This window comes from Pithys albifrons, chromosome 28 (genome assembly GCF_047495875.1).
Source record: "Pithys albifrons albifrons isolate INPA30051 chromosome 28, PitAlb_v1, whole genome shotgun sequence".
Lineage (NCBI taxonomy): Eukaryota > Metazoa > Chordata > Aves > Passeriformes > Thamnophilidae > Pithys > Pithys albifrons.
This window is the reverse complement of record NC_092485.1, coordinates 2,662,692-2,684,514: the sequence shown is the minus strand read 5'-3', so window position 1 is coordinate 2,684,514 and position 21,823 is coordinate 2,662,692. Positions and strand designations below refer to the sequence as shown.

Here is a 21,823-nt window from a genome sequence, read left to right as displayed (position 1 = left end):
GAAAAGAAGCGCCGAGGCGAGTAAAGGACAAAAATCGAGACTTTTTGTTTATTTAAAAAAATACTTTACAGGAAAAAAATTCTATGCATTCCGCCGGACTATTTTACAAAGAAATAGCGTAACAGTTTGACACTGGTGTACAGTCAGCTACCGACAGCGCGGGGCCGCCCCGCGCCAGGGGCAATAAATACAACTAAGGCCGCACGAAGCAAACAGTGGTCCAGGCCAGGGACACTCCTCGGATAAATTAAACCACAGGAGAAAAGAGTCGTAGCTGCCCATCAAATCAAAGGGAGTCGCGAAACAGCAATACAGGAGGAGGTGTCTTTACCTGTTGTACAGAGGGAAGCGGGAGGGGATGGACGGGGGGGCTTGGAGGGACCCCCGGACACTGCCCAGAGCCCGGGTAAGACACCTGGACACTGCCCAGAGCCCGGGTAAGACACCTGGACACTGCCCAGACCCCACAGACACTGCCCAGAGCCCGGGTAAGACACCTGGACACTGCCCAGACCCCACAGACACTGCCCAGAGCCCGGGTCAGACACCTGGACACTGCCCAGACCCCCAGGTGAGACCCAGACACTACCCAGACCCCCCCGGACACTGCCCAGAGCCCGGGTAAGACACCTGGACACTGCTCAGACCCCCAGGTGAGACCCAGACACTGCCCAGACACCCCGGACACTGCTCAGACCCCCAGATACTGCCCAGAGCCAGCAGGGACCCCCGGACACTGCCCAGAGCCCGGGTAAGACACATGGACACTGCTCAGACCCCCAGGTGAGACCCAGACACTGCCCAGACCCCCAGGTCACACCCCAGGTCACACCCCCTGGGCAGCACAAGCACCTCCAGAGCAGTCCCTGGGCCAGCCCTCAGTCCCATCCTGCCCTCCCACCCCTCAGCAGGCATCACTCCCTCCCCAGGAGCCCCAGCTCAGTTTATCCCTCAGCTGGTTCAGACCCCACGAAGGGCTCAGGCAAAGCTCGGAGCTTTCCCAGGGGCCTGGAGTGTAACCTGTGAGAGCCCAGCACAGCCGTGTCTGGATCTACCCCTGCCTTGTTATAAACCCCCCAAGAACACCCCGAGGGTGCCCCAACCTTCCTGGAGGAGGGAATGTGTGAGGTGTCTGCACAAAGGCACCTGCAGCTTGTCTAGAGGAGAGAGCAAACCAAAGCCAAAGGGTATTTCAGCTTTAAATTGCACTTGCAAGTCCACCTGCCTTTAACCCTGTAATGTTTTAGTCCCCAGCACTGTATTTAAAGCAGAGCTTAAGTCTCAGAGCTGAGCCCTCCATGGGCAGAGCACGGACAGTGCTTCTCTCCAGCACAAAGCAGGAGCATTTTCTACCCCTCACCTGACACATACCCCAGCACATCCTCAAAGGTGGAAAAATTGAGGATTTACAGTAACAGACCAGCACATCCATAGTTAGAGCTGTTCTGTATCCATCTGGATTCCACTGAGAATGTTAAAGGGGTTGGAATGGACCTTAAAACCCATCCTGTTCCAGCCCCTGCCATGGGAAGGGACACCTCCCACTAGACCAGGTTGCTCCAAACTGGCCTTGGACACTTCCAGGGTTGGGACATCCAAAACCTCCCTGGGCAACCTGTGCCAGGACCTCACCACCCTCACAGTGGCAATACTTTTTCCTAAGATCTAACCTGAATTTCCCCTCTTTCAGTTGGTACCCTTTCCCCACTGTTCTCTCACTCCAGTTCCTCTCTGTCTTCCCTGGAGGTCCCTTCAGATCCTGGAGGTTTCCATGCTCCTTTCCCTTCTCCAGGCTGAACAGCCCCAGCTGTCCCAGCCTGTCTTAGAACAACCCTTGATTACCTCATTAACGAGGCTGCTTTATGACATCTTAGAGAAATTCAAATAGCAGCTATTTACCAAGACATTCAGAAATATTTACTCTGCCCTACCCAGGGATTTGTTTTGCTCAAACACCAAGTGGTCTGAACTCGTTACTTCATCTCTGAACAGCTGTAGCTCACTAAAATCAGAGTTCTGCAGGTCCTGTGCTGGAAAACATTTGCATCTGTCCCATCAAGGCCTTGTTCTGATCCTGCCCTGCTGTTTGCAGTGCAATTGAAGCAGTGGCTGCACAGTGAGCAGCCTCACCAGCAACCCCCTCTGGTACCTCACACCCAGAGCTGAGGTGCAGTTTGAAAGTCTGTCAGTCTGGCTAAAGCACATGATGGTGGAATTAGTAAGAGATTCTCCAACAGCTCCTGTCTCCCTCAGTCTTCCAAACATGCCAGAACAGAAACAGCAACTCAGGTCATTCAAAGACACCTCTTTTGATGTGTATTTGGATCTGACCTCAGGGTTTAGGTTAGTAATTAATCAGGATGCTGTTGGTCATGTCCCTCCATGCAAGAGGAAGCCAAAGCATTTTCCAGGTATTTCAGGCTGTTTGTCACAGATTTCACTAAAGCTACAGTTTGGAAAGTAACAGGAGCCACTCTGGTCTTCTTGCTCATTCCTTTGAAAAAGGTGCTCCTAGAATTTACAGAGGACTTCCAAATGGATTCCCTCTTCACTCTGTTTATTTTCCCAATAAAACAGACAAGTGGGTCGATGGGGGCTCAATCTGTTTATTCTGCCTTTAAAGTTAAGCTTGCAGACTCACTGTGGTCTCTGCAGGTTTGCCAGTTCCTGAGTGGGCAGTGCCAGGGAAGGGCCCCTCAGGATGTGCCTGCACTGCCAGGGCCGAGGGGCAGCACAGGGAGGGCGGAACGGGCACTTGGAAGACTCGCAGACTTGGTCAAAAGGAAAGAACACCCTTGGGAAACACAACCTTTGAATGTGAAGGATGAACTGAAACCACTATTGCCTGTGAGGAATTTTCCTTTGTACAACCCTTAAAGCTCTGAAATTCCTCTCAACATAAAAAGTGGAAAAAAAACCCCCACCCGAGAAGTGGCGGCTCGTTTGGGAACCGCGCCGAGTCCTCTGGGATTTCTGCTAAGATTAAATTACACCCCTGCATGAATCACATCACTTCTCATCATAAAAGCTTTCCATTCTAACACCTTATTTACACAGATTACTAAACGAGTCACTACCACTTCAATCTGGAAATTAGTTTTAAATTGAAATATTTCCTAGTCCTCATTTTTGTACCGAAGACAATACATACATACACATAAGGAGTAATACAGGTTCTAACTAATCACTGCAGTATCTTCTGAGGATTATTTCTCTATCAGTTTAAAATAGTGACCTCTACACTGAGGTGCTAATATGTATATAAAAGCCTACACAAACAATATTGCACAAAGTAAGATTTATAATAGAGTAACATATTTTAGAGACCCTTATAAAGAGAAGAGTAATAATTGATATTAAAAAGATGCATCCAGAACTAACACAGCATCTTTGCTTTTGTCTAGTCTAACATAGTGTTTCAAATCTTTCCTACCCCAGTGAGGATTAGAACAAATAAAGTTACCTGGAGACAGCTTAAGTTGCACCAAAACCCAACTTGTACTCTAAATGTGTGGAGGGAAAAGGGACAGGACTTCTCCTTTTGATGACTGGAAAAGGGCAGCAAGAAATGGGGTGAGTGAAAGTCCAACACAGATTACACATTAACATCCAGAAATATTGAGAGGCTGTTTAAAAACTGTTGAGAGCTGACACTCTACACACTGAGCACGTGCCACTGATTTTTCCACAGTAACTGAGCATCCAGGAGCTACAGATGGAAAAAGCAGCCCAAGGCCATAATACTTTTTATTGTGAAATACTAATACAGAACTTACACAGTAAGGCTGTCCTTATTCTAGGAGGTCAGGTATCAACTCAATGCTTATCATATTAAGTGCATCAGTACAAGGGGAAGTGGATCCATTGGACACGTTACGACCCGATCAGAACAAGCTGCCAAGTTGGTTAAGTATTTTAAAGCCTTAAAGTGCTCAAAGATAGCAGTTTCCTCCACAAGACTACCAAGAGGTTCTCTAATTTTGACACTAGTATTTACCACGTTCAGGGAAGATGTATTTTGGAAGCAAAAACCCTCACACCAAACAACATAAGCAGTGCTATGAGAAGTGTTAGGTCAGGAAGTCATTGCAGTTCAACAGGATCAGACACTTCAGCTCATTTTACAGATCACCCTTGTAGGAACTGTAAGAAACATCAATTTTTATAGCTTGTATATAAACCAACATGTCAAGAACAGACATACCAAAAAATTCCACAAATCATCAAAAGTGCTGTGCTTTCTCTTTTTTTTTCTTTTTTTTTTAACTATTTTTTAAGTAATTAAAGTGAGATGGGGAAGTCACTTTGCTTCTACAAAAGCATCACTTTCTGGTGAAGATTAAGAGATAAAGTAAAAGTAGGGAGATAACACTGACCAATGGAGTTCAATCATTTCATGTTCCTGGAGGAATTTCAATCTGACTTTGAGAAGATATTCAACATCTCTTTACTTAGACAGAAAGAAGTGGTAGACCACTGTTACAGGTTGTACTAAGGGGTTAAAATACAACTTGAATTTTGCATAATCTGTGTAAAAAAGATATGCTTGACATTTTGGAATGTCACCTTTCTTTATAGAATTATAGGCAAGATTTCTCCAATAAAACATAAGCCAGTTATAAAACTATAACTTCACATCAAAATTTTAAAAAGTTGTTAAAAAAACGTTTGATTATATACATATCACACAGAAGAGCCTGCATGATCCTGGGGATTGTGTTGCTGATCAGACTCTATTTTAAAACCTGGAAGGGGCTGGGCCACCTGATCTGGTTGCACAAGTCCTGATATTGAAGAAGCAGAGGAGGAGAGCACCCCTGGGGTAAGCTGAATTTCTATACCTGGTTCTTCAGGCTCTGTTTTTACACTCACACCTTGGGGTTCACCTTCTGTCTTTCCAGGAGCGTTGCTGTTGAGGCTGGAATTGCTCTCTGCACTTGGAGAATCCTCCCCCACGGGGTGGTACTGTTTGAGTCTGATGTGCCAGGCCAGGCTGCAAACTGCTGACACTGTTTTGAACTGATGGATGACATTTCTAGGGATGAAGTAGATGTCATTGTCACACAGCTGGATCCTGGCATAGCGAATGCCTTCCCGTCTCATTTGGTTTAGTTTGGCTTCGTCCACCCATTGAACACACTGAGGGAAGGACAGAGGGCAAAGTTAGTGGTGGACTCTGCAAACGACCCAGACATCCTCCTGTTTTCAAGTTTATTCATGTCTAAATCAGAATGTTTCTGTCTCATGGGTAAAATGAAACAGAAACAGAACACAGAAGCCCCACTCCTCTGGGACAGTCCAACTGTTCTTTGGATCAGAAAGAGAGTTCAACAGCTGATCAGCTTTTTTTCTATAATTCTTTACAGAATTATAGGAAAGATTTCTCCAATAAAACATAAGCCAGTTGTAAAACTATAACTTCGTATCAAAATTTTTAAAAGTTGTTAAAAAATAACTTTTTTTTGGAAACGGGAAAAAACTGAAAGTGTTTAAGTCTAAATATATTCCAATTCACTGAGAAGAATTAGAGGCAGTTGTACTGAATCAAGTGATAAGGAAAATGAGACATTTAAACTGGACATTTAAAATGAAATTTATCTCATGTGCACATCTTGGGAGAGGAGAATGAAGTTAAGAGGATTGAGATCAGCTCAGTTGGTTAAAACTTGGCTGTAATAACACCAAGGTCATGGGTTCAATCCCCCATATGGGCCACTGACTGAAGAGTTGGACTCAATGATCCCTGTGGGTCCCTTCCAACTCAGAACAGTCTGTGATTCTGTGACTCTCCAGTTACAGCTGAAAGCAGTCAGTGTGACAAGGGCAGCACTGCTGGGGCTGACAGGACTGGCTTTAGATGCCTCCACCTCCTAAGACAACACCAGAGAACAGAAAAAGCAGGAACAGGCACACATGACTTCTTAATCAACAGATGGTTTCCACAGCACACACTGTGACTCACAGCTTAAATCCCAGCCTCGTGGAAAGGACAAGGAAAAGGTCCCTTCCAACTGAACTCTCTATCCTTAAACACGAGGAAATTGCCCAAGAGGGCTGAGAACTGAGGGCCACTGGGGGTACAAAAGGGCTGGCTATGGACAGAACCTGAGACCTGTCAGAATCCACTCCCAAAACACCAAGAATGAGCTGCCACGAGGGGAGATCCTGTACCTGTGACACTGGAGGTTCATGTAGGTCCAGCTGAAGTCTCTGCACAACATCAGTGAAGTCTTCAGCATGAAAACAAACCACATCTTTGGTTATACGAGGCTGGTCACTCCTAGAAAAAGATGAGAATTCCAGCAACTTTGAATGAATTGGAGTTACAGAGAGTTACAGCTCTTTCCAGTAGAAGATTTCACTGAACCAACAACCTTCCTCAGCTCTAAGCTGTGCACAAAGCCCCACCACTCCTCAATACATGTATTATTTTGAAAAAGATGTAAAATTAACAGATTTCTCCTTCCCCCCCCCCTTCTTTCTTGCAAGTGATGTTTTCAGGGACAAGATACAGAAATGATCTAGAAGTTCAAATTGCCACTATCAAAGTTCTCCATGTTCTAGAAACCACAATTTGCCTCAATTATTCCTTTTTATAATTGGACAAAGTAACTCTGCAGTTGAAGCAATGAGGAGCTGGGATTTATTACACAGCTGTGCAGTAGAATGAAGGAAATCCTGGCACCTTTTATTCATATAAAAATCTAATATTGCTAATGATGCTATCCAAATCCTACTGTAATTTCTAGCAACTACAGTGAGGCAAGTCTAGTTTGTCTGCAAGGTCAACAGCAATATCCTGGGTACATGACTTGAGAAAGCAGTGCAGCTGTGAAATTAATTACACTGAATTCTTAGATTACTGTAACAGAAGCTGGAATTAATATACCTGCTCAGGAAATTAACTACCAGGGTTGATGGTCCAGGAATGATGTTTTAAGGCTTTTGTACATCACTAAAATATTCTGCAAACTGCTGTTACAACTTTTCTACTGTCTGAGGAGGGGAAACAGTGGGTACAGAATTTGTGGTTTGCAGCACTAGGCAGCTTTTATCTTATCAATCATATTTCTGATTAGCCTTGTTTTCCAAGGAATTCTCTCCTTTTTTTTTTTTTCACAGAATCATAGAATGGATGGGGATGGAAAAGACCTCTGAGATCATCAAGTCCAACCCTTGGGCCAACTCCAGTCCCTTTACCAGATCATGGCACTCAGTGCCACGGCCAAGCTCAGTTGAAAAACCTCCAGGGATGGGGAATCCACCCCCTCTCTGGGCAGCCCATTCCAATGCCTGAGCACTCTCTCTGCAAAGAATTTCTACCTGATATCCATCTTAAATTTCCCCTGGCAGAGCTTGAGCCCATCGTGCCCCCTTGTCCTATTGCTGAGTGCCTGGGAGAAGAGACCAACCCCCACCTGGCCAGAACTTCCCTTCAGGGAGTTCCAGACAGTGCTGAGGTCACCTCTGAGCCTCCTCTTCTCCAGGCTGAACACCCCCAGCTCCCTCAGCCTCTCCCCACAGCACTTGTGCTCCAGTCCCTTCTCCAGCCTCGTTGCTCTTCTCTGGCCCCACTCCAGCCCCTCAATCTCTTTCCTGAACTCAGGGGCCCAGAACTGAACACAACACTCAAGGTGTGGCCTCCCCAAGGCAGAGTCCAGGGGAAGGGTCACTGCCCTGGGCCTGCTGGCCACACTAGTTTGGATCCAGGCCAGGATCCCATTGGCCTTCTTGGCCACCTGGGCACACTGTTGGCTCCTGTTGAGCTTCCTGACCCTCAGTCCCCCCAGGTCCCTCTGCCTGGCTGCTCTCCAGCCACTCTGTGCCCAGCCTGGAGCGCTGCAGGGGTTGTTGTGGCCAAAGTGCAGCTGTAGAACAGGTGCCTTCCAGCAGCCCAAACTCACCATTCCCCAAACTGCACAGCCTTCAGCACCCCGACAGCTGCCGTGCTCTGCCAGTCAAAGCCCTGCCCCACGTGGTCAGCGTGTGCTCTCGTCCTGTCCTCAAACAGCACCTCGCGGGGCTCGCTGGTCCGAGGTAGGTACTGCAGGTTCTTTATCTCGTTCATTGACCTAAAAGGTGACAAAAACCACACGCTAAAGACCTCCCAGGCTACTCAGCAGTAAATATTTGTGTTAAAATAATCTTGTGTGCTGCAGGCTTTAAAAGAACAAAGCACTTCCCTCTGATTTCTGCTCGGTGTTTATTCAGCAAAACGTTGAAACAAAAACAGCAATTCAGGTTATGAGATTAAACTTTATAAAACAAATCCAGCCATCAGTTGCTCATGCTGGAAGAATCCCTTCAGGAATTTAATTGTATGTAAAACAGAGTTATCTTAATAGAACCTGAACTTCAGTTATTTGGGAGTGTGTCAAAAAATTCTCTCTGAAAGGGCAATTAAAATGTGCTTCCAACTCTGCTAAAATTTGTTCTCTAAGAAAGGTGGAAATACAGTCCAGTATTCCCTGAGCTGAGTAGGCAGACAGTACTACAAGTGCTTTAGCAGTAACACGGAAATGCAGCATGAGCAGTGTCAGGATTGCTGTTCTTTTAGAGCTGCCCTCACCACCAAACTGGCTCTTGCCACAGAAACAAGATGAAGAACATAAGCCTCCTGAAGGATAACAAAAAGAGGTTTTAATCTTAAGAAAGCACTGATCTAGGACACACCTCTGTGAAAAGTGGTCAAATAAAATAACCATCACAAGTAACATTTGTTTTACCAGCTGAGCCAATTTGAAACAAACACGAAGGTGAAACTTAAATCCCAATTAGTCATTTGAAGAACTAGTTACACATCAAGTACTTGGCTTTTATTGTCAAACCTGACACAGACAGAGCTGACTGAGGGCAAACCAAACCTCACCGGCGCCGTTTGAAGGGCGATTTTGGCATGTCAGCTGTGGGGATCATCTGCTCTCCTGGTCTCACCCACATGATGGGCCCATCATCACTCTGGGACCTGCACTGAAGTCTGAGACTGGAGAGAGTCCCCCAGGGCAAAGTCATCTAAAAGGAAAACAGAAACAAAACAACCCACAAAACACACATAAGACAAAACACTGGGTGAGATAGAAAAATTAAATGATGCCTTTGGTAAAACTGGTTCAAGTTTGCTGTCAAAAGAATTGCATAGAAACTAAGTAAGTTGGAGAGGTAAAATATATTCTGAGCTAAGTTCATCAAATTTGGTTTTTAGGGAAGCAGAGGATTATGTAGTGCATATGTATGATAAACTACATTTTTAATTATTGACACAATTGTAGCTACCTAATCCCATACCCTTCTACTGGACACAGGGAAGAATGAACCTCAGTAGCCCAAATAAGAACATCAATGAGGGAAACACATTATGGTTTCTAATTACTTGGAAATATCATAGAATGGATTGGGTTGGAAAAGACCTCCAAGATCATCAAGTCCAACCCTTGGGCCAACTCCAGTCCCTTTACCAGATCATGGCACTCAGTGCCACGGCCAAGCTCAGTTGAAAAACCTCCAGGGATGGGGAATCCACCCCCTCTCTGGGCAGCCCATTCCAATGCCTGAGCACTCTCTCTGCAAAGAATTTCTACCTGATCTCCAACTTAAATTTCCCCTGGCAGAGCTTGAGCCCATCATGCCCCCTTGTCCTATTGCTGAGTGCCTGGGAGAAGAGACCAACCCCCAGCTGGCCAGAACTTCCCTTCAGGGAGTTCTAGACAGTGCTGAGGCCACTTCTATGAAACCCAATAATTGCTTAAATATTTACAGTGCTCTGAACAAACCACAAGTTACTGCTTACTCTAAGAAATGGAGATTCTTCCAACATATCTAGGAATTCTGGGAAGTAGTCCCCAACTTCTTCATCCACAGCCCCGACCAGGCTGATCTGCCGCATGGGCCCGGCCCTGTAGGTGCCACAGCAGTAGGTCCGGTTCACCTGAGCCCAGAGAGGGGAGACAACACAGCACAGCTTTAGTTCTGTCACAGCACAGGCAGGTCACTGGTACAACTCAGCTCAGATGAATCTTGGACTCCTCTACCTCCGTTTCAGTAGATGTGCCTTTGGGACTGCTTGGAACAGATGCCTACAGGGCAGCCCAAGGGAAAGAACTGCTGCCTGTACTCCTGACAGGAAATCCTTCTCGAGTTTGAATAACAGCAAGTGAGTATTTGGCTAATTCAGGAACAATTCAGCACTTCCAGGCTGACTTGAGAAAACAACCACACAAGGGTTCATTGTGAGTCAGTCTTTCACCAGCAAAGCTCCAGCTCTCCACTCCTACAGCAGGTGACTGTTGCTCCTGCATTTCAAACCAGATGCTCCTGGAACTCACACATTCTTCCTTTCAGTCATGGCCCCAGAGGTTCTTCCCCTGTGACTGAAGTGAAAAATCTCAGTGTCCTTCATGCAGTGCCTCTGGTAATGCTGTTATAATGCATACCCAAAATTGGATAGGAAACTGAGGGAATGTTTAGCCAGAAATTCAGTGTTAACAACAGCTCCATCAGCAGCAGAACCTGCTGTCAGTGCTGTGGCCACAAACACTCCAATCTCCCTCCCAGGCCTTGCACAGCCCCTGGAGCACAGACTGTCCTGCTTTCCCAGGTCATCTGGAAGCTTCTCTTGCCCATTTCCTGTTCCTGGAGGAGAACCCCTGGCAAGGCTCCAGTGTTCTCCAGCCCCATGCTCTGGACTGCAGCTGTAAATCCCAGATGGCCACAGAGCAGGTTTGATATACATGGCACAGGTTTTTAATGTTATAGAGCAGAAATTCTGTCATAATTGGCCTGTTTTACACGCTCAGGAGTGTCTGAGGCCCAGCCTTCCATCACACTCCAATCTGTGAGTGCTTCTAGTGGTGAAAAACAACAGCTGTTCTCCATGGCTGAGGGTGGGACAGGGACACAGGATTAGTGCTAGATCTGCAATTTTAGTCATGTTCAGAAGGAGAATGCCTTCTATAACTAACTCCATTTATAGCTATGGGGATGCAGCAGCTGAAGTTTAAGTTTAGTTTCAGTTTTGCATCTTTATTCAACAAACCAGATGTTAGTAAATTACTCCATGAGGTTGCTAAAGGTAAATTAGGAGAGACTGGTAAGAGAAGAATAGAGTTACTGCTGCAATTTTTTTCCTCTAGCAGAAGCCATAAGTATTTAACTTCTTAATTACAGGAGCACAGCTCAGTCCACGTGCTGTGGACAGGAACAGCACTGGAATATTCCACTGGAACACCACAGGAATATTCCAGTTCTGTGCACCTACAGGAGAACTAAGGACTGAAATGTTCTGGTCCTTAAGGCAGCAGTTTAACTGCCTGGCACTATTTCTGTAAGTGGAGACAAACCAGCTCCAGATGAGATCAGCTCCATTGAAACCACCTGTTTAGAGTCACTCCTATTTCACAGGTGTTTGTCAAGTTAAAGTGAATTATGATTCCACAGGCAGTTTTTCCTTGTAATGTTTTTGAAGGAAATGAAAAACTAAAAGCTTTAAGTTTGAGGGGGTTTTAATGCAATGAAAAAAAAACAGAAAAGAATTTAAGAGTTATAAAGGAGACAGTAAATGTACCTTAGGGAACTATTGGATTTCAATGTTTTGCTAGTTTTTAATAGAAATTAAACACACAGACTTGAAAATTAAAACCAGGATTACTGTTGTGTGGGGACCATGGGGCCAGTCAGAGCACTCAGACATCCTGTGCCTTTTCTAATGCCACACACCCCCCTGTGTGCCCCCCACCCCACACTGACAGTGACCTACAGGCAGGTTTAAAATTAGCTCTGCAGTGCCCATGGAGACATTTCCTGCACTGCACGATGTGCCTCTCGGTGTTCCACACACTGGGGTGGGCACAGGAACAGACAGCACCAGAGTTTCCTGTCCCACCACAGAGCTGGTGTTGATTTAATGTCCCTGGGCCACCCCAGCCCCTGCCCTGCCCCACCAAGGGTTAAGTGAGCAGCAAAACCCTCAGGGTGACAAGGGGACACACAGACGAGGCAGCAGCTGGGGACAAGTGAGGTTGAGTCTCAGAAGTTCCTCTCCAGTTGCAAGAAAAGCACGACTGGGTTGACAGTGCCAGGATTTCAGCCTGCCAAGTCAGCTGTAAAACCAACCACACAAGAAAGCAGGAGCTCAGGGGGGTTACTGGTGACAAGAGGGGGACAGGACAGTGACCTGCCAGCACAGCAAGGGTGACATGTCTCACCACAGTGTGACACACTGCAGCCACACCACTGGGCACTGGTTCTGGGGCTTTGGGGACAAACCAAATGCAGTTTGAGGTGCAGATGCCCAATTTCTCCATTTCACACTTTGGTAGATTCTGCTAAAAAAAAGAAATTGCCCTTCTAGAATAAGAGAAGTTCATATGGGGGAAACAATCCAACTGTGATGTGGTTAATTCACCAAAGCTGTCAGGAACAGAGGAACCTTTTCTGACAGCAGCAGTAGGAAAAATTCCCCAATTATCACCTGTTGGCTGCTTCTCCCACCTTCTTCCCAGAAGGAACAACAGTTTATGAAAATCCTACTTTGCCAGCTCTTTTCTGGCCTCTTCCCAGAACCCCCACTCCTCTGTGACAGTCCAACTGTTCTTTGGATCAGAGACAGAATTCAACAGGCAGCTGATCAGTTCTTTTTTCTTGGGGAAAAAAGTGGAAGTGTTTAAGTCTAAATATATTCCAATTCACTGAGTAGAACTAGAAGCAGTTGTACTGAAGCAAGTGATAAGGAAAATGAGAGCTCACTCCAGCTGCACTGCTAAGAGCTTCCAAATTAAATTGTGCCCTTATGTGGAGAAAACTTACAAATTACTGCTCAGTCATTTGAGCCTTTAAAGCTCTCAGCCCAAGTGAACAGCTCCAAACTGAAGCTGAACTTCAGTACTGAAGTGTCAGAACCAATGAGAGCCAATGCAAGAGGACACTCAAGCTTAATTATTTTAAGATACTGAAACCAAACATTTATGCTACAAACACACACTGGAAGTGCTTGTTACAAACTCACTGCGTGAGAACAAAGGAATTCCCCTGGCAAGGCAGTTAATTATCACCAGACTGGAGACACTTCCTACTAGAATTCAGTTTCTCTGGAAAGGTACAAAACAACTGAACGTTGTGTGAGCCAAAGGTCACATTGACTTGGAATTCATAGATCAAATCTTCATTTCTTGACGCTGAGTTTCCAGGACTCAAAACTACCCAATGCTCCAAATCCCCTCGCCACAGGCTGGGTCAGTGCAGCAAACAAGCTCATGCACAGAGAAGGGACCCAGAATGGAGTGACTTAATTGAGCATCTTCAATTAAAAACATTCAGTGTTACAGTGAACAACAGCGTAACGAGCCTAATTTGCAAAAGCATAATTAAAGTGCTTTTGTTCTGTACAATTCTCACACAGAAAGGTCAGAAGTGAAGCTTGGCCAGCCTGTAAATTCCTCCCTGGTGCTGCCAAGGAGCAGCAGCCAAACAGCCAGGCTGCCCCTCCCCTGGCTCTCCCAGGCAGGCACTGGAGCCTTCCCCATTCCAGGGTAAGTCAGTCTGTAAAACCTGCATGAACCCACCACCAATTTAATGCTTCCCTAAACTTCCCCATCCTCTGTTTGCCCTGGAGAGCCCCTTTGCAGCTGCCTGGGACAGCTCTGCTGTTTGCTCAGTGTGAGCTGCAGGAATGTCCTGCAGCCAGAGAGGATTAACCAGGTCAGGCCAGAGCTGCGTTTAGAGAAGTGGTTTAGACCAACCTTATGTCATGACTCAATCTTAATCAAGTTTAGACAGCACTTAAAATAGAATTAATTGAAGTAGCACCACAGATTACGACCCAACAAAGCCTCTTATTTATGACCATACATTCCTCACATGTATTTATAGTACCAGTATTCATGTTCACAGGACATTCACCCAGAGAAAATGCAGTTGTTGAATATCCCACTGGCTGTTTGGCCAGTTCAGGGGTCACCACATGATCTCCAGTTAGAATGCAGCCATGACACCAAATAACAGACACATCAGTGATCCTGGCGACAGTTTCACACCTGCACAAGGGCTCTTGCCCACAGCAGAGGTTTGAATGCTCTGAGGCTGTTTTTCATAGAATGGATTGGGTTGGAAAAGACCTCAGAGATCATCAAGTCCAACCCTTGGTCCAACTCCAGTCCCTTTACCAGATCATGGCACTCAGTGCCACGGCCAATCTCAGCTGAAAAACCTCCAGGGATGGGGAATCCACCCCCTCTCTGGGCAGCCCATTCCAATGCCTGAGCACTCTCTCTGCAAAGAATTTCTACCTGATCTCCAACTTCAATTTCCCCTGGCAGAGCTTGAGCCCATCGTGCCCCCTTGTCCTATTGCTGAGTGCCTGGGAGAAGAGACCAACCCCCACTTGGCCAGAACTTCCCTTCAGGCAGTTCCAGACAGTGCTGAGGTCACCTCTGAGCCTCCTCTTCTCCAGGCTGAACACCCCCAGCTCCCTCAGCCTCTGCCCACAGCACTTGTGCTCCAGGCCCTTCTCCAGCCTTTTGGGGTGCTCTGCACTGACACAGCTCTGCCAGGACCCAGAATTATTTAACTGGCCTCTGCTCCTTGGTTTAAGTAATTTCTGCAGCAGCTCCTCATTATCAAACAAATTCATTAGCCAAGTGTCAGAATTATTCATCTGATGGTATTCAAAGGCTCCACAGAGACCACACAGTAACTTTCTGTAAAGCAATAATTGTTTTTCCAATGCAAATCTTGCTCACAAGCATTTGGTAAACCCTGGAGAGCTCAAACAGCCCATCCACCAGCACTAACATTTCAAAATCTGTTGCCAAAGGTCTGTTCCAAAGAAGAGCAGCACATTCCACTGCAGAGCTTCAGATTTATCCTTCCAACAGGTGAACCAGTAAAAGTAATTAATATCTTGAATAAAGACTTTAAGATTAATCAGCACTTTGAATCCGTTCTCAGACTAAGAAGCTAAAATAAATTTATCTAAATTTTAGTTGTGTTTTATGTTCATAGGTATCTCTGAGCTTGATCACAAGAGGAAAATCCAAGGGGTTTCATACAGGTCTTGTAATTTGCTTAATTTTTACTGCTGCATCCACTTAAGTTACATGGAGATACAGTTTCAGAATTTAAGCTGGTTTAAGCCTAGTGTGGAAACCAAGGTAATATATAAAATTAAAGTCCTTTACCAAAGCAATGAAAAAAATCCTGTAACCACCTCCAAGTTAGGAAGTTTAAACAGCAGCATCAGCTACTGAGAGAATGTTAAAAAAAGCCCAACTTGTGAATTATATACTGAAACCTGGAAAGTTTCATTGCAAAAATAAACCCCCAAATCTATTAAATGAAAAGAGCAGTGTCAGCACTTGCTGTCTGTGCAGCTCTTGAACAGACTTGGCTGTTGTTTTGAACAATCTCAGTGTTTTCCCACGTTTAGAAGGAAAAGATGATCAGTGCAGATCTTTCCTCAGGTCACAAACAGCAGTGTCTGATTCATCAACTACCAGGGAGCTTTTAAGCAGAAACAGGAATAAACAGCACAGTCCCAACAGCATCTTTTTCATCTGCTTAAAACACGAATTTGTGACTCACATTTTAAGCCATCCCTTCTCTGGATGAATGAGATTAATCAAATCCAGGTGTTGTGCAACTTTTACGCCTTTAAACAGCCCTTACCTGAGAATGAAAATTTGAAATTGTTGTTGTTTCAATGTCCTTCTTGCCCAAAATTTCCATTTTCACTGGAGTGTTAGGAAAGTTAAAAGCAAAGTAATCCAGGAAGTCTGGCAAATAAGCAGCTGCTCCGTGTACTATGGCCAAAGCATAGTAAGCTGCATTTTTATCATTTTCACTGAACGACAACGCAAGAAACTCTTCTGCAAATCTCTCCATCTCCACTGGAGACAAAAATGAGAGTTCATCCATGTAGGCATGTAGGACCAGAGCCCCTCCATTGGACTGGTGCTCCTCGTGAATGAAGTTACTGAATTTAGTGCCAGTTTTCAGGCAGCTGCTGCGCACAGAGTGCTCCTGGTGCGTCACAAAGGGCGTCTGCACCCCCTGGGGGATCCGATACTCCTGCACCCCCAAATCCAGCCTGCACAGCTGCTCATCCTTCAGGTACCTGAAGGACTCCTTGCTCATCTCCAGGCTGTCACACTGCCCCTGGGACAGGGTGTCCTTGTCCAGGCGGGTGAGCCCCGCGCAGACCGTCTGCACCTCTTTGTTGTACATCTTCAGCCGCTTCCCCCGCACGTCCTCCCGGTGTTTCTTTTTCTTTTTCTTCTTGATCTTCTTCACAATAAGGCTGTCAACTCTCTGGGTTTTGCCATTTTCATCTGGAGTTTCTGGCAGTGACAATAAAGAGAAGATTAGAGTTGTGCAGTTGCAGCAAATTCACCCCAAAAGAATCCAGCCCTCTGTCCTGCTGGAGGGATCCATTCCCAGGGAGTCTGACCAACAGCAGCACCCTGAGTTTTGGATTAATTATCCAACCAACTTTTGGATTAATTATCCAACCAAAAATGCAGCATTTCTAGTACTATGCAAATAAATGCATTAAGGAAAACTACCAGAAGTCAAGCTTAAAATTTTAGAAATAATAGAATTGATGGGGTTGGAAAAGACCTCAGAGATCATGAAGTCCAACCCTTGATCCAACCCTACTGTGATCACCAGCCCAGGGCACAGAGTGCCCTGGGCTGGTGATCACAGTGGGGTTGGATCAAGACGTGGTGGATTCTCACAGTGGGGTTGGATCAAGACATGGTGGATTCTCACAGTGGGGTTGGATCAAGATGTGGTGGATTCTCACTCAGTGCCACATCCACAGAATTGGGTTGGAAAAGACCTCCAAGATCATCAAGTCCAACCCTTGGTCCAACTCCAGTCCCTTTACCAGATCATGGCACTCAGTGCCACGGCCAAGCTCAGTTGAAAAACCTCCAGGGATGGGGAATCCACCCCCTCTCTGGGCAGCCCATTCCAATGCCTGAGCACTCTCTCTGCAAAGAATTTCTGCCTGATCTCCAACTTAAATTTCCCCTGGAAGACGATAAAAAATATGTGTAATATTTAAACATCAAGACTTTCATTACAGAACATTTCCCTGATTTTGGACACATGATAGAGAAGCAAAAGAGTGCAGATAAGAGGTACAGGCATTACTGACATTTAGAGGTAAAAATACTTATATAAATCTTAGACTGCTGATCTTTTGAATTAAAGAACCCAGCAGCTTCAGCTGTGTTTTGCTAGTCTTGTAATTAACTACTTAGTTAATGCAGATAGAAATTAAGAGACTGTTTTGGGGTTTTCTTTAAGGTCAATCATAGAATGGATTGGGTTGGAAAAGACCTCAGAGATCATGAAGTCCAACCCTTGATCCAACCCCACTGTGATCACCAGCCCAGGGCACAGAGTGCCCTGGGCTGGTGATCACAGTGGGGTTGGATCAAGACTTGGTGGATTCTCACTCAGTGCCACATCCACAGAATTGGGCTGGAAAAGACCTCTGAGATCATCAAGTCCAACCCTTGGTCCAACTCCAGTCCCTTTACCAGATCATGGCACTCAGTGCCACATCCTGTAAAAGCCTAAGAGATAAAATATAAAGAAGAATTTCTCTTAGGCAAAATGTAATAGTTTAAGCTGTTCATCTTCCAAGAACAGAAATTAATTCAAATAACATTTAGCAAGTGACAAAGGTAGTGAGGAAAGTTAATGCTCCAGCTGTTACCAAGTCAATTGTCAAGATTTTAATGTACCTGAATCAAAGAACTGTTTCATCCAACAGTGCCCATAAATCTCTGGGCTAAGGGAGAGCCACAGGGATCAGAACAACCTGCTGCTGGAGGCAACTCCTGACCAGAAAGATGATGCAGTAACTAAAATTTTGCAGTTTCCCCTCAGCTTTGTCCTAAAGAAATTCCCTTTCCTGGGCTGCAAATTGGTATTTCTGCTTCTCCAGAAGTTAAAGAAAATAAAACATGTTGCACTGCTCTGTGAGAAAAGGTGTGTTGATAAACACCCAGAGCTCCAAGTTCTTTTAACCAGATGGTTACTGGGCTGGGCTGGGAGCTGTTACTGGAGCTGGGTGACCTTCACAACAGGCAGAATTACTCAGGGAGCAGAGAAAGAGCCGATTGCTCAACTCTCCCTCCATACAATGGTCTCAGGACCTGAAATACAAGTTTTCAGGTGCTGCTGCAGCCTCTACAAACAGCAATTCCTGTTCCAGCCAGGGAGACCAGGAAAAGCAGGGGGGTGTCACTTGTTTTGGGAAGTCAACCAAGACAGTTCTTGGAAGGTTTTTCTGCAGGACTGGGAAGTGAAGAGTTTGCTCAGCCCTGAGCTCTCTTGCAGGCACAGACACTGCTTTGCTCACTGCAGGGAACACTCAAACCACACACAACATCTTTGTCCTGGTGGGTCCAGACATTCCAGGCAGGAACTGCACAAGAATTCCATGCCACTGAGCTCTTGGTAATCCTTCCCTACAGATGTTCCAGGGAATTTTTCATTGTTACAGGTGTCTTATTTTAAGCATTTCTGATTTTAGGTACAGCTTTAAAACCCCCCACACGTGGTAGTTTTAATTCAGTTTGTCTTCCTGTTTGAAACCCTCCCCAAAGAGCAGACAGGACTGAGGAATCTTTGCAGTTGGGAGTTTCTGCTCTATTTTCAGGATAAAATAGACATTAGGATATTTTTCAGCAGAGTCCCAGCACTACAGTGAGGAACCCACTGCATTAAGTGCAGCCAAACACTGACATTGTGGGGAACAAACTGCCTGACAATCTGGAGGGAAATAGAGTTTTAATTTAAATCAAATTAAATAAATAAATAAACAGAAAGCCTCCAGTACCTCAGACACAAAATAAGCTACAGCCAGATCACCAAACTGTGGGCACAGCAATGACAACAGCTCAGCCACTCCAAAATGATCAGACATCACAAACCTGGACACACCAGCACCACTAAAACCAGTAAAACCAGTGGGGGTGTTCAGTGTCACCAGAGGCCACAGATAAGCAAAGTACAGGGGAGCTTAATTAGATTATACATCAAAATGAAAACAGAGTGAGGAACAGAAATCCAGCCCCTTCCTGAGAACCACAAATGTAACAACAGGTAGTTTAATTATACATCAAAATAAAAAGTGATGGGAACAGAAATCCAGACCCTTCCTGAGAACCACCACACAAGCAGCTGAGGGCAGGCAGTGAAGAGCTTTAGATTAACAACCAGCTTTTCCTTTGCAAATCTGGAATTTTGATGCTCATTTTCACCCAGTTTAAGCCTCCATTCCAAGAGCCCTCATTTAATTCTGGGTTAGAACTGACACAGGGACACTCCAGCCTGCAAAGACACACTGTTTCAAACTTCAGATTGCCAAATATCAGTAACACTGCAGAAGTTTACAAGTAGCTTTTATAGTTATTATTCAAGTACAGTTGCACAGCAGGATTAACCTCTAGAGAAAAGTCTCTCCTAGTAATGGTTGTGACCACCCTGAAGTGTTTGCACTGCACACCTGACTCCTGAGCAGGGGCATCTGTGGCACAAAACCTTCACAACTATCCAAAATCACAATTCATAATGTAAGATTTTTATTACAACACCTTCTGCAGTTACTTTTTAACCTATTCAATAAATATTGCTCTCACCAAGAGCCTTTTACCATGACAAACTTCCAAGCAGAACCAGAAGAGTCATTCTATAATGTTAAAAACAACACACACACCCCAAAATCAAGGTATTTCAGCCCTTCTATCAGAGAAATCACAGATTTGGCAGGGTTAGAAGGGACCTCTGGACATCACCCAGTCCCAGGCAGGGTCACCTGGAGCAGGTGACACAGGAACTCATCCAGGTGGGTCTGGGATGTCTCCAGAGTGGGAGACTCCACACCCTCCCTGGGCAGCTGTTCCAGGCTCTGCCACCTCCATGGAAAGAAGAGAAGTTCTTCCTTATGTTGAGGTGAAAATCGTGTTTTAATTTACATCCATCTCTCCTCATTCTGTCACTTAAAAAGAGCTCAGCGCCACCCCCTGACACCCCGATATTTGTATGGATTGATGAGCCCCCCTGTCAGGGCACTTATTAAAAATAATAAAATAAAAAACCCAGCAGACCATCAGCTCCACACGCCAATGGCAACACAGAGGGGAGGACGCTCCGCTCCCGCAGCTCTCACACTCCACACCTGCGAGTGGGGCGACCCTGCCAGCACCCCGGGAGCCTCCGGGCCTGTCCCACGGCCGGACCGAGGGGCCAGCGAGTCCTGGGGGGCTCCCGGTGCTCTCCCACCCATCCGGCCCGGTGTGCCCGGGGGGCTGCAGCCACTGCCCTCCTTCCCTCCCTCCCACCCGGGGGCTGCAGCCGCTCCCTCCTTCCCTACCTTTCATCCGGGGGGCTGCAGCCACTGCCCTCCCTCCCACGCTCCCAGGTGTGTCCGAGGGGCTGCCCCGCTGCCCTGCCTTCCTTTCACCCGGGGAGCCGCTGCCCTCCCTCCCTCCCCGGTGTGCCCGGGGCTGCCCCGCTGCCCTCACACCCGCCCCGGTGTGCCCAGGGGTCTGTACCGCTGCCCTCCTTCCCTCCCCGGTGTGCCCGGAGGTCTGAACCGCTGCCCTCCTTCCCTCCCCGGTGTGCCCGGGGCTGCCCCGCTGCCCTCACACCCGCCCCGGTGTGCCCGGGGCTGCCCCGCTGCCCTCACACCCGCCCCGGTGTGCCCGGGGCTGCCCCGCTGCCCTCACACCCGCCCCGGTGTGCCCGGGTGTCTGTCCCGCTGCCCTCCCTCTCTCCCCGGTGTGCCCGGGGCTGCCCCGCTGCCCTCACACCCGCCCCGGTGTGCCCGGGGCTCCCCGCTGCCCTCCCTCTCTCCCCGGTGTGCCCGGGTGTCTGTCCCGCTGCCCTCCCTCTCTCCCCGGTGTGCCCGGGGGTCTGTCCCGCTGCCCTCCTTCCCTCCCCGGTGCCCGGAGCTCAGCGCGGCGCTCCCGCCGGGCCCCGCTCACCCACCCACCCACCCACCTCTCTGGCTGGGCCGCCCGGCCGCGCCGTCCGCGGGGCTGCCGCGCCTCGCCTTGTGGGCGGCGGGCTCTCCGTGGTGCCGGTGGTGGTGCCGGCGCTCTGCGGGCGGCGGAAGGCTGAGCGGGGAGAAGGTGAAGAGCCCCGCGGCGGGCAGGGCGGGCGGGGGCAGCGGCTGCGCCGGGCCGGGCCCCGCCAACAGCGCTGCGCTCGGGCGGGCGCGCTTGGCGGCCGGAGGCGGCTCTCCGGGTGCGGCCCGCCGGCGGCGGGGCCCACGGGGCCGGGCGGGCCGCTCTGCTGAGGAGGGCGGCGGCGGCGGCTCCTCCGGGGCCCGCGGCACCGCGGCGACCTGCGCGGCCATTTCAGGGGCTCCCTCACACACATTTAAATGGCCCGAGCGCCGGGCGACGACGCGCATGCGCGGCCGCGGGGAACGCGGGGAGTTGTAGTTAGACGGTTATACCGTCCCACGGTCGAGCTCCCCTGCGCATGCGTGACCGCGGGGCACTCTGGGAGTTGTAGTTAGATAGCTAAATGGCCGCGAGCCGGGTGCCGCTACGCATGCGCAACCGCAGGCACGCTGAGCGGTGTCGTTAGGCAGCGAGTCCGACGAACGAACGCTGCTGCGCATGCGCAGACGCGAGGCACGCTAGGAGTTGTAGTTGGCCGCTTAAATGGGTCCAGTGCTTGGTGTCAGTCCGCATGCGTCGCCGCGGTGCACGCTGGGAGTTGCAGTTTGCCGGCTATACGGGGCCCTGCTGTAATGGGTAAGGACTCTGGGCTCTGAATCCCAAGGTCCTGAGTTCTGGGCTGA

The 21,823-nt window shown here is 47.7% G+C and overlaps 1 protein-coding gene across 4 annotated transcripts; it reads right to left on the bottom strand.

Moving 5' to 3' along the window:
* Nucleotides 1–23: 23 nt before the first annotated feature.
* RSBN1 (round spermatid basic protein 1) lies at nucleotides 24–21,397 on the bottom strand. Of its 4 annotated transcripts, none has more exons than XR_011699787.1 (8): nucleotides 21,013–21,397; nucleotides 15,658–16,328; nucleotides 9,788–9,925; nucleotides 8,870–9,012; nucleotides 7,905–8,072; nucleotides 6,172–6,280; nucleotides 447–5,139; nucleotides 24–415 (listed from the first exon to the last, which is right to left on the bottom strand). XR_011699787.1 is itself a non-coding variant. In XM_071578675.1 (7 exons), the coding sequence occupies exons 1-7, from the start codon at nucleotides 21,368–21,370 to the stop codon at nucleotides 4,684–4,686; spliced, it is 2,043 nt and encodes a 680-aa protein (XP_071434776.1). In that variant the 5' UTR covers nucleotides 21,371–21,397; the 3' UTR covers nucleotides 24–4,683. The 4 variants fall into 4 exon arrangements, 1 of the variants encoding a protein (XP_071434776.1); XR_011699788.1 differs by having other exon boundaries at nucleotides 498–5,139; XR_011699789.1 differs by having other exon boundaries at nucleotides 631–5,139.
* Nucleotides 21,398–21,823: the final 426 nt, after the last annotated feature.

Excerpts from the sequence above, each read along its gene's own strand:
- RSBN1 (XM_071578675.1), bottom strand. The coding sequence starts at position 21,370 with ATGGCCGCGCAGGTCGCCGCGGTGCCGCGGGCCCCGGAGGAGCCGCCG. Across the intron at positions 6,281-7,904 it reads GCTGTGCAGTTTGGGGAATG|GAGTGACCAGCCTCGTATAA; the intron begins GTGAGTTTGGGC and ends ATCTTTTTCTAG. Across the intron at positions 5,140-6,171 it reads ATGAACCTCCAGTGTCACAG|TGTGTTCAATGGGTGGACGA; the intron begins GTACAGGATCTC and ends TCCTTCCCTCAG.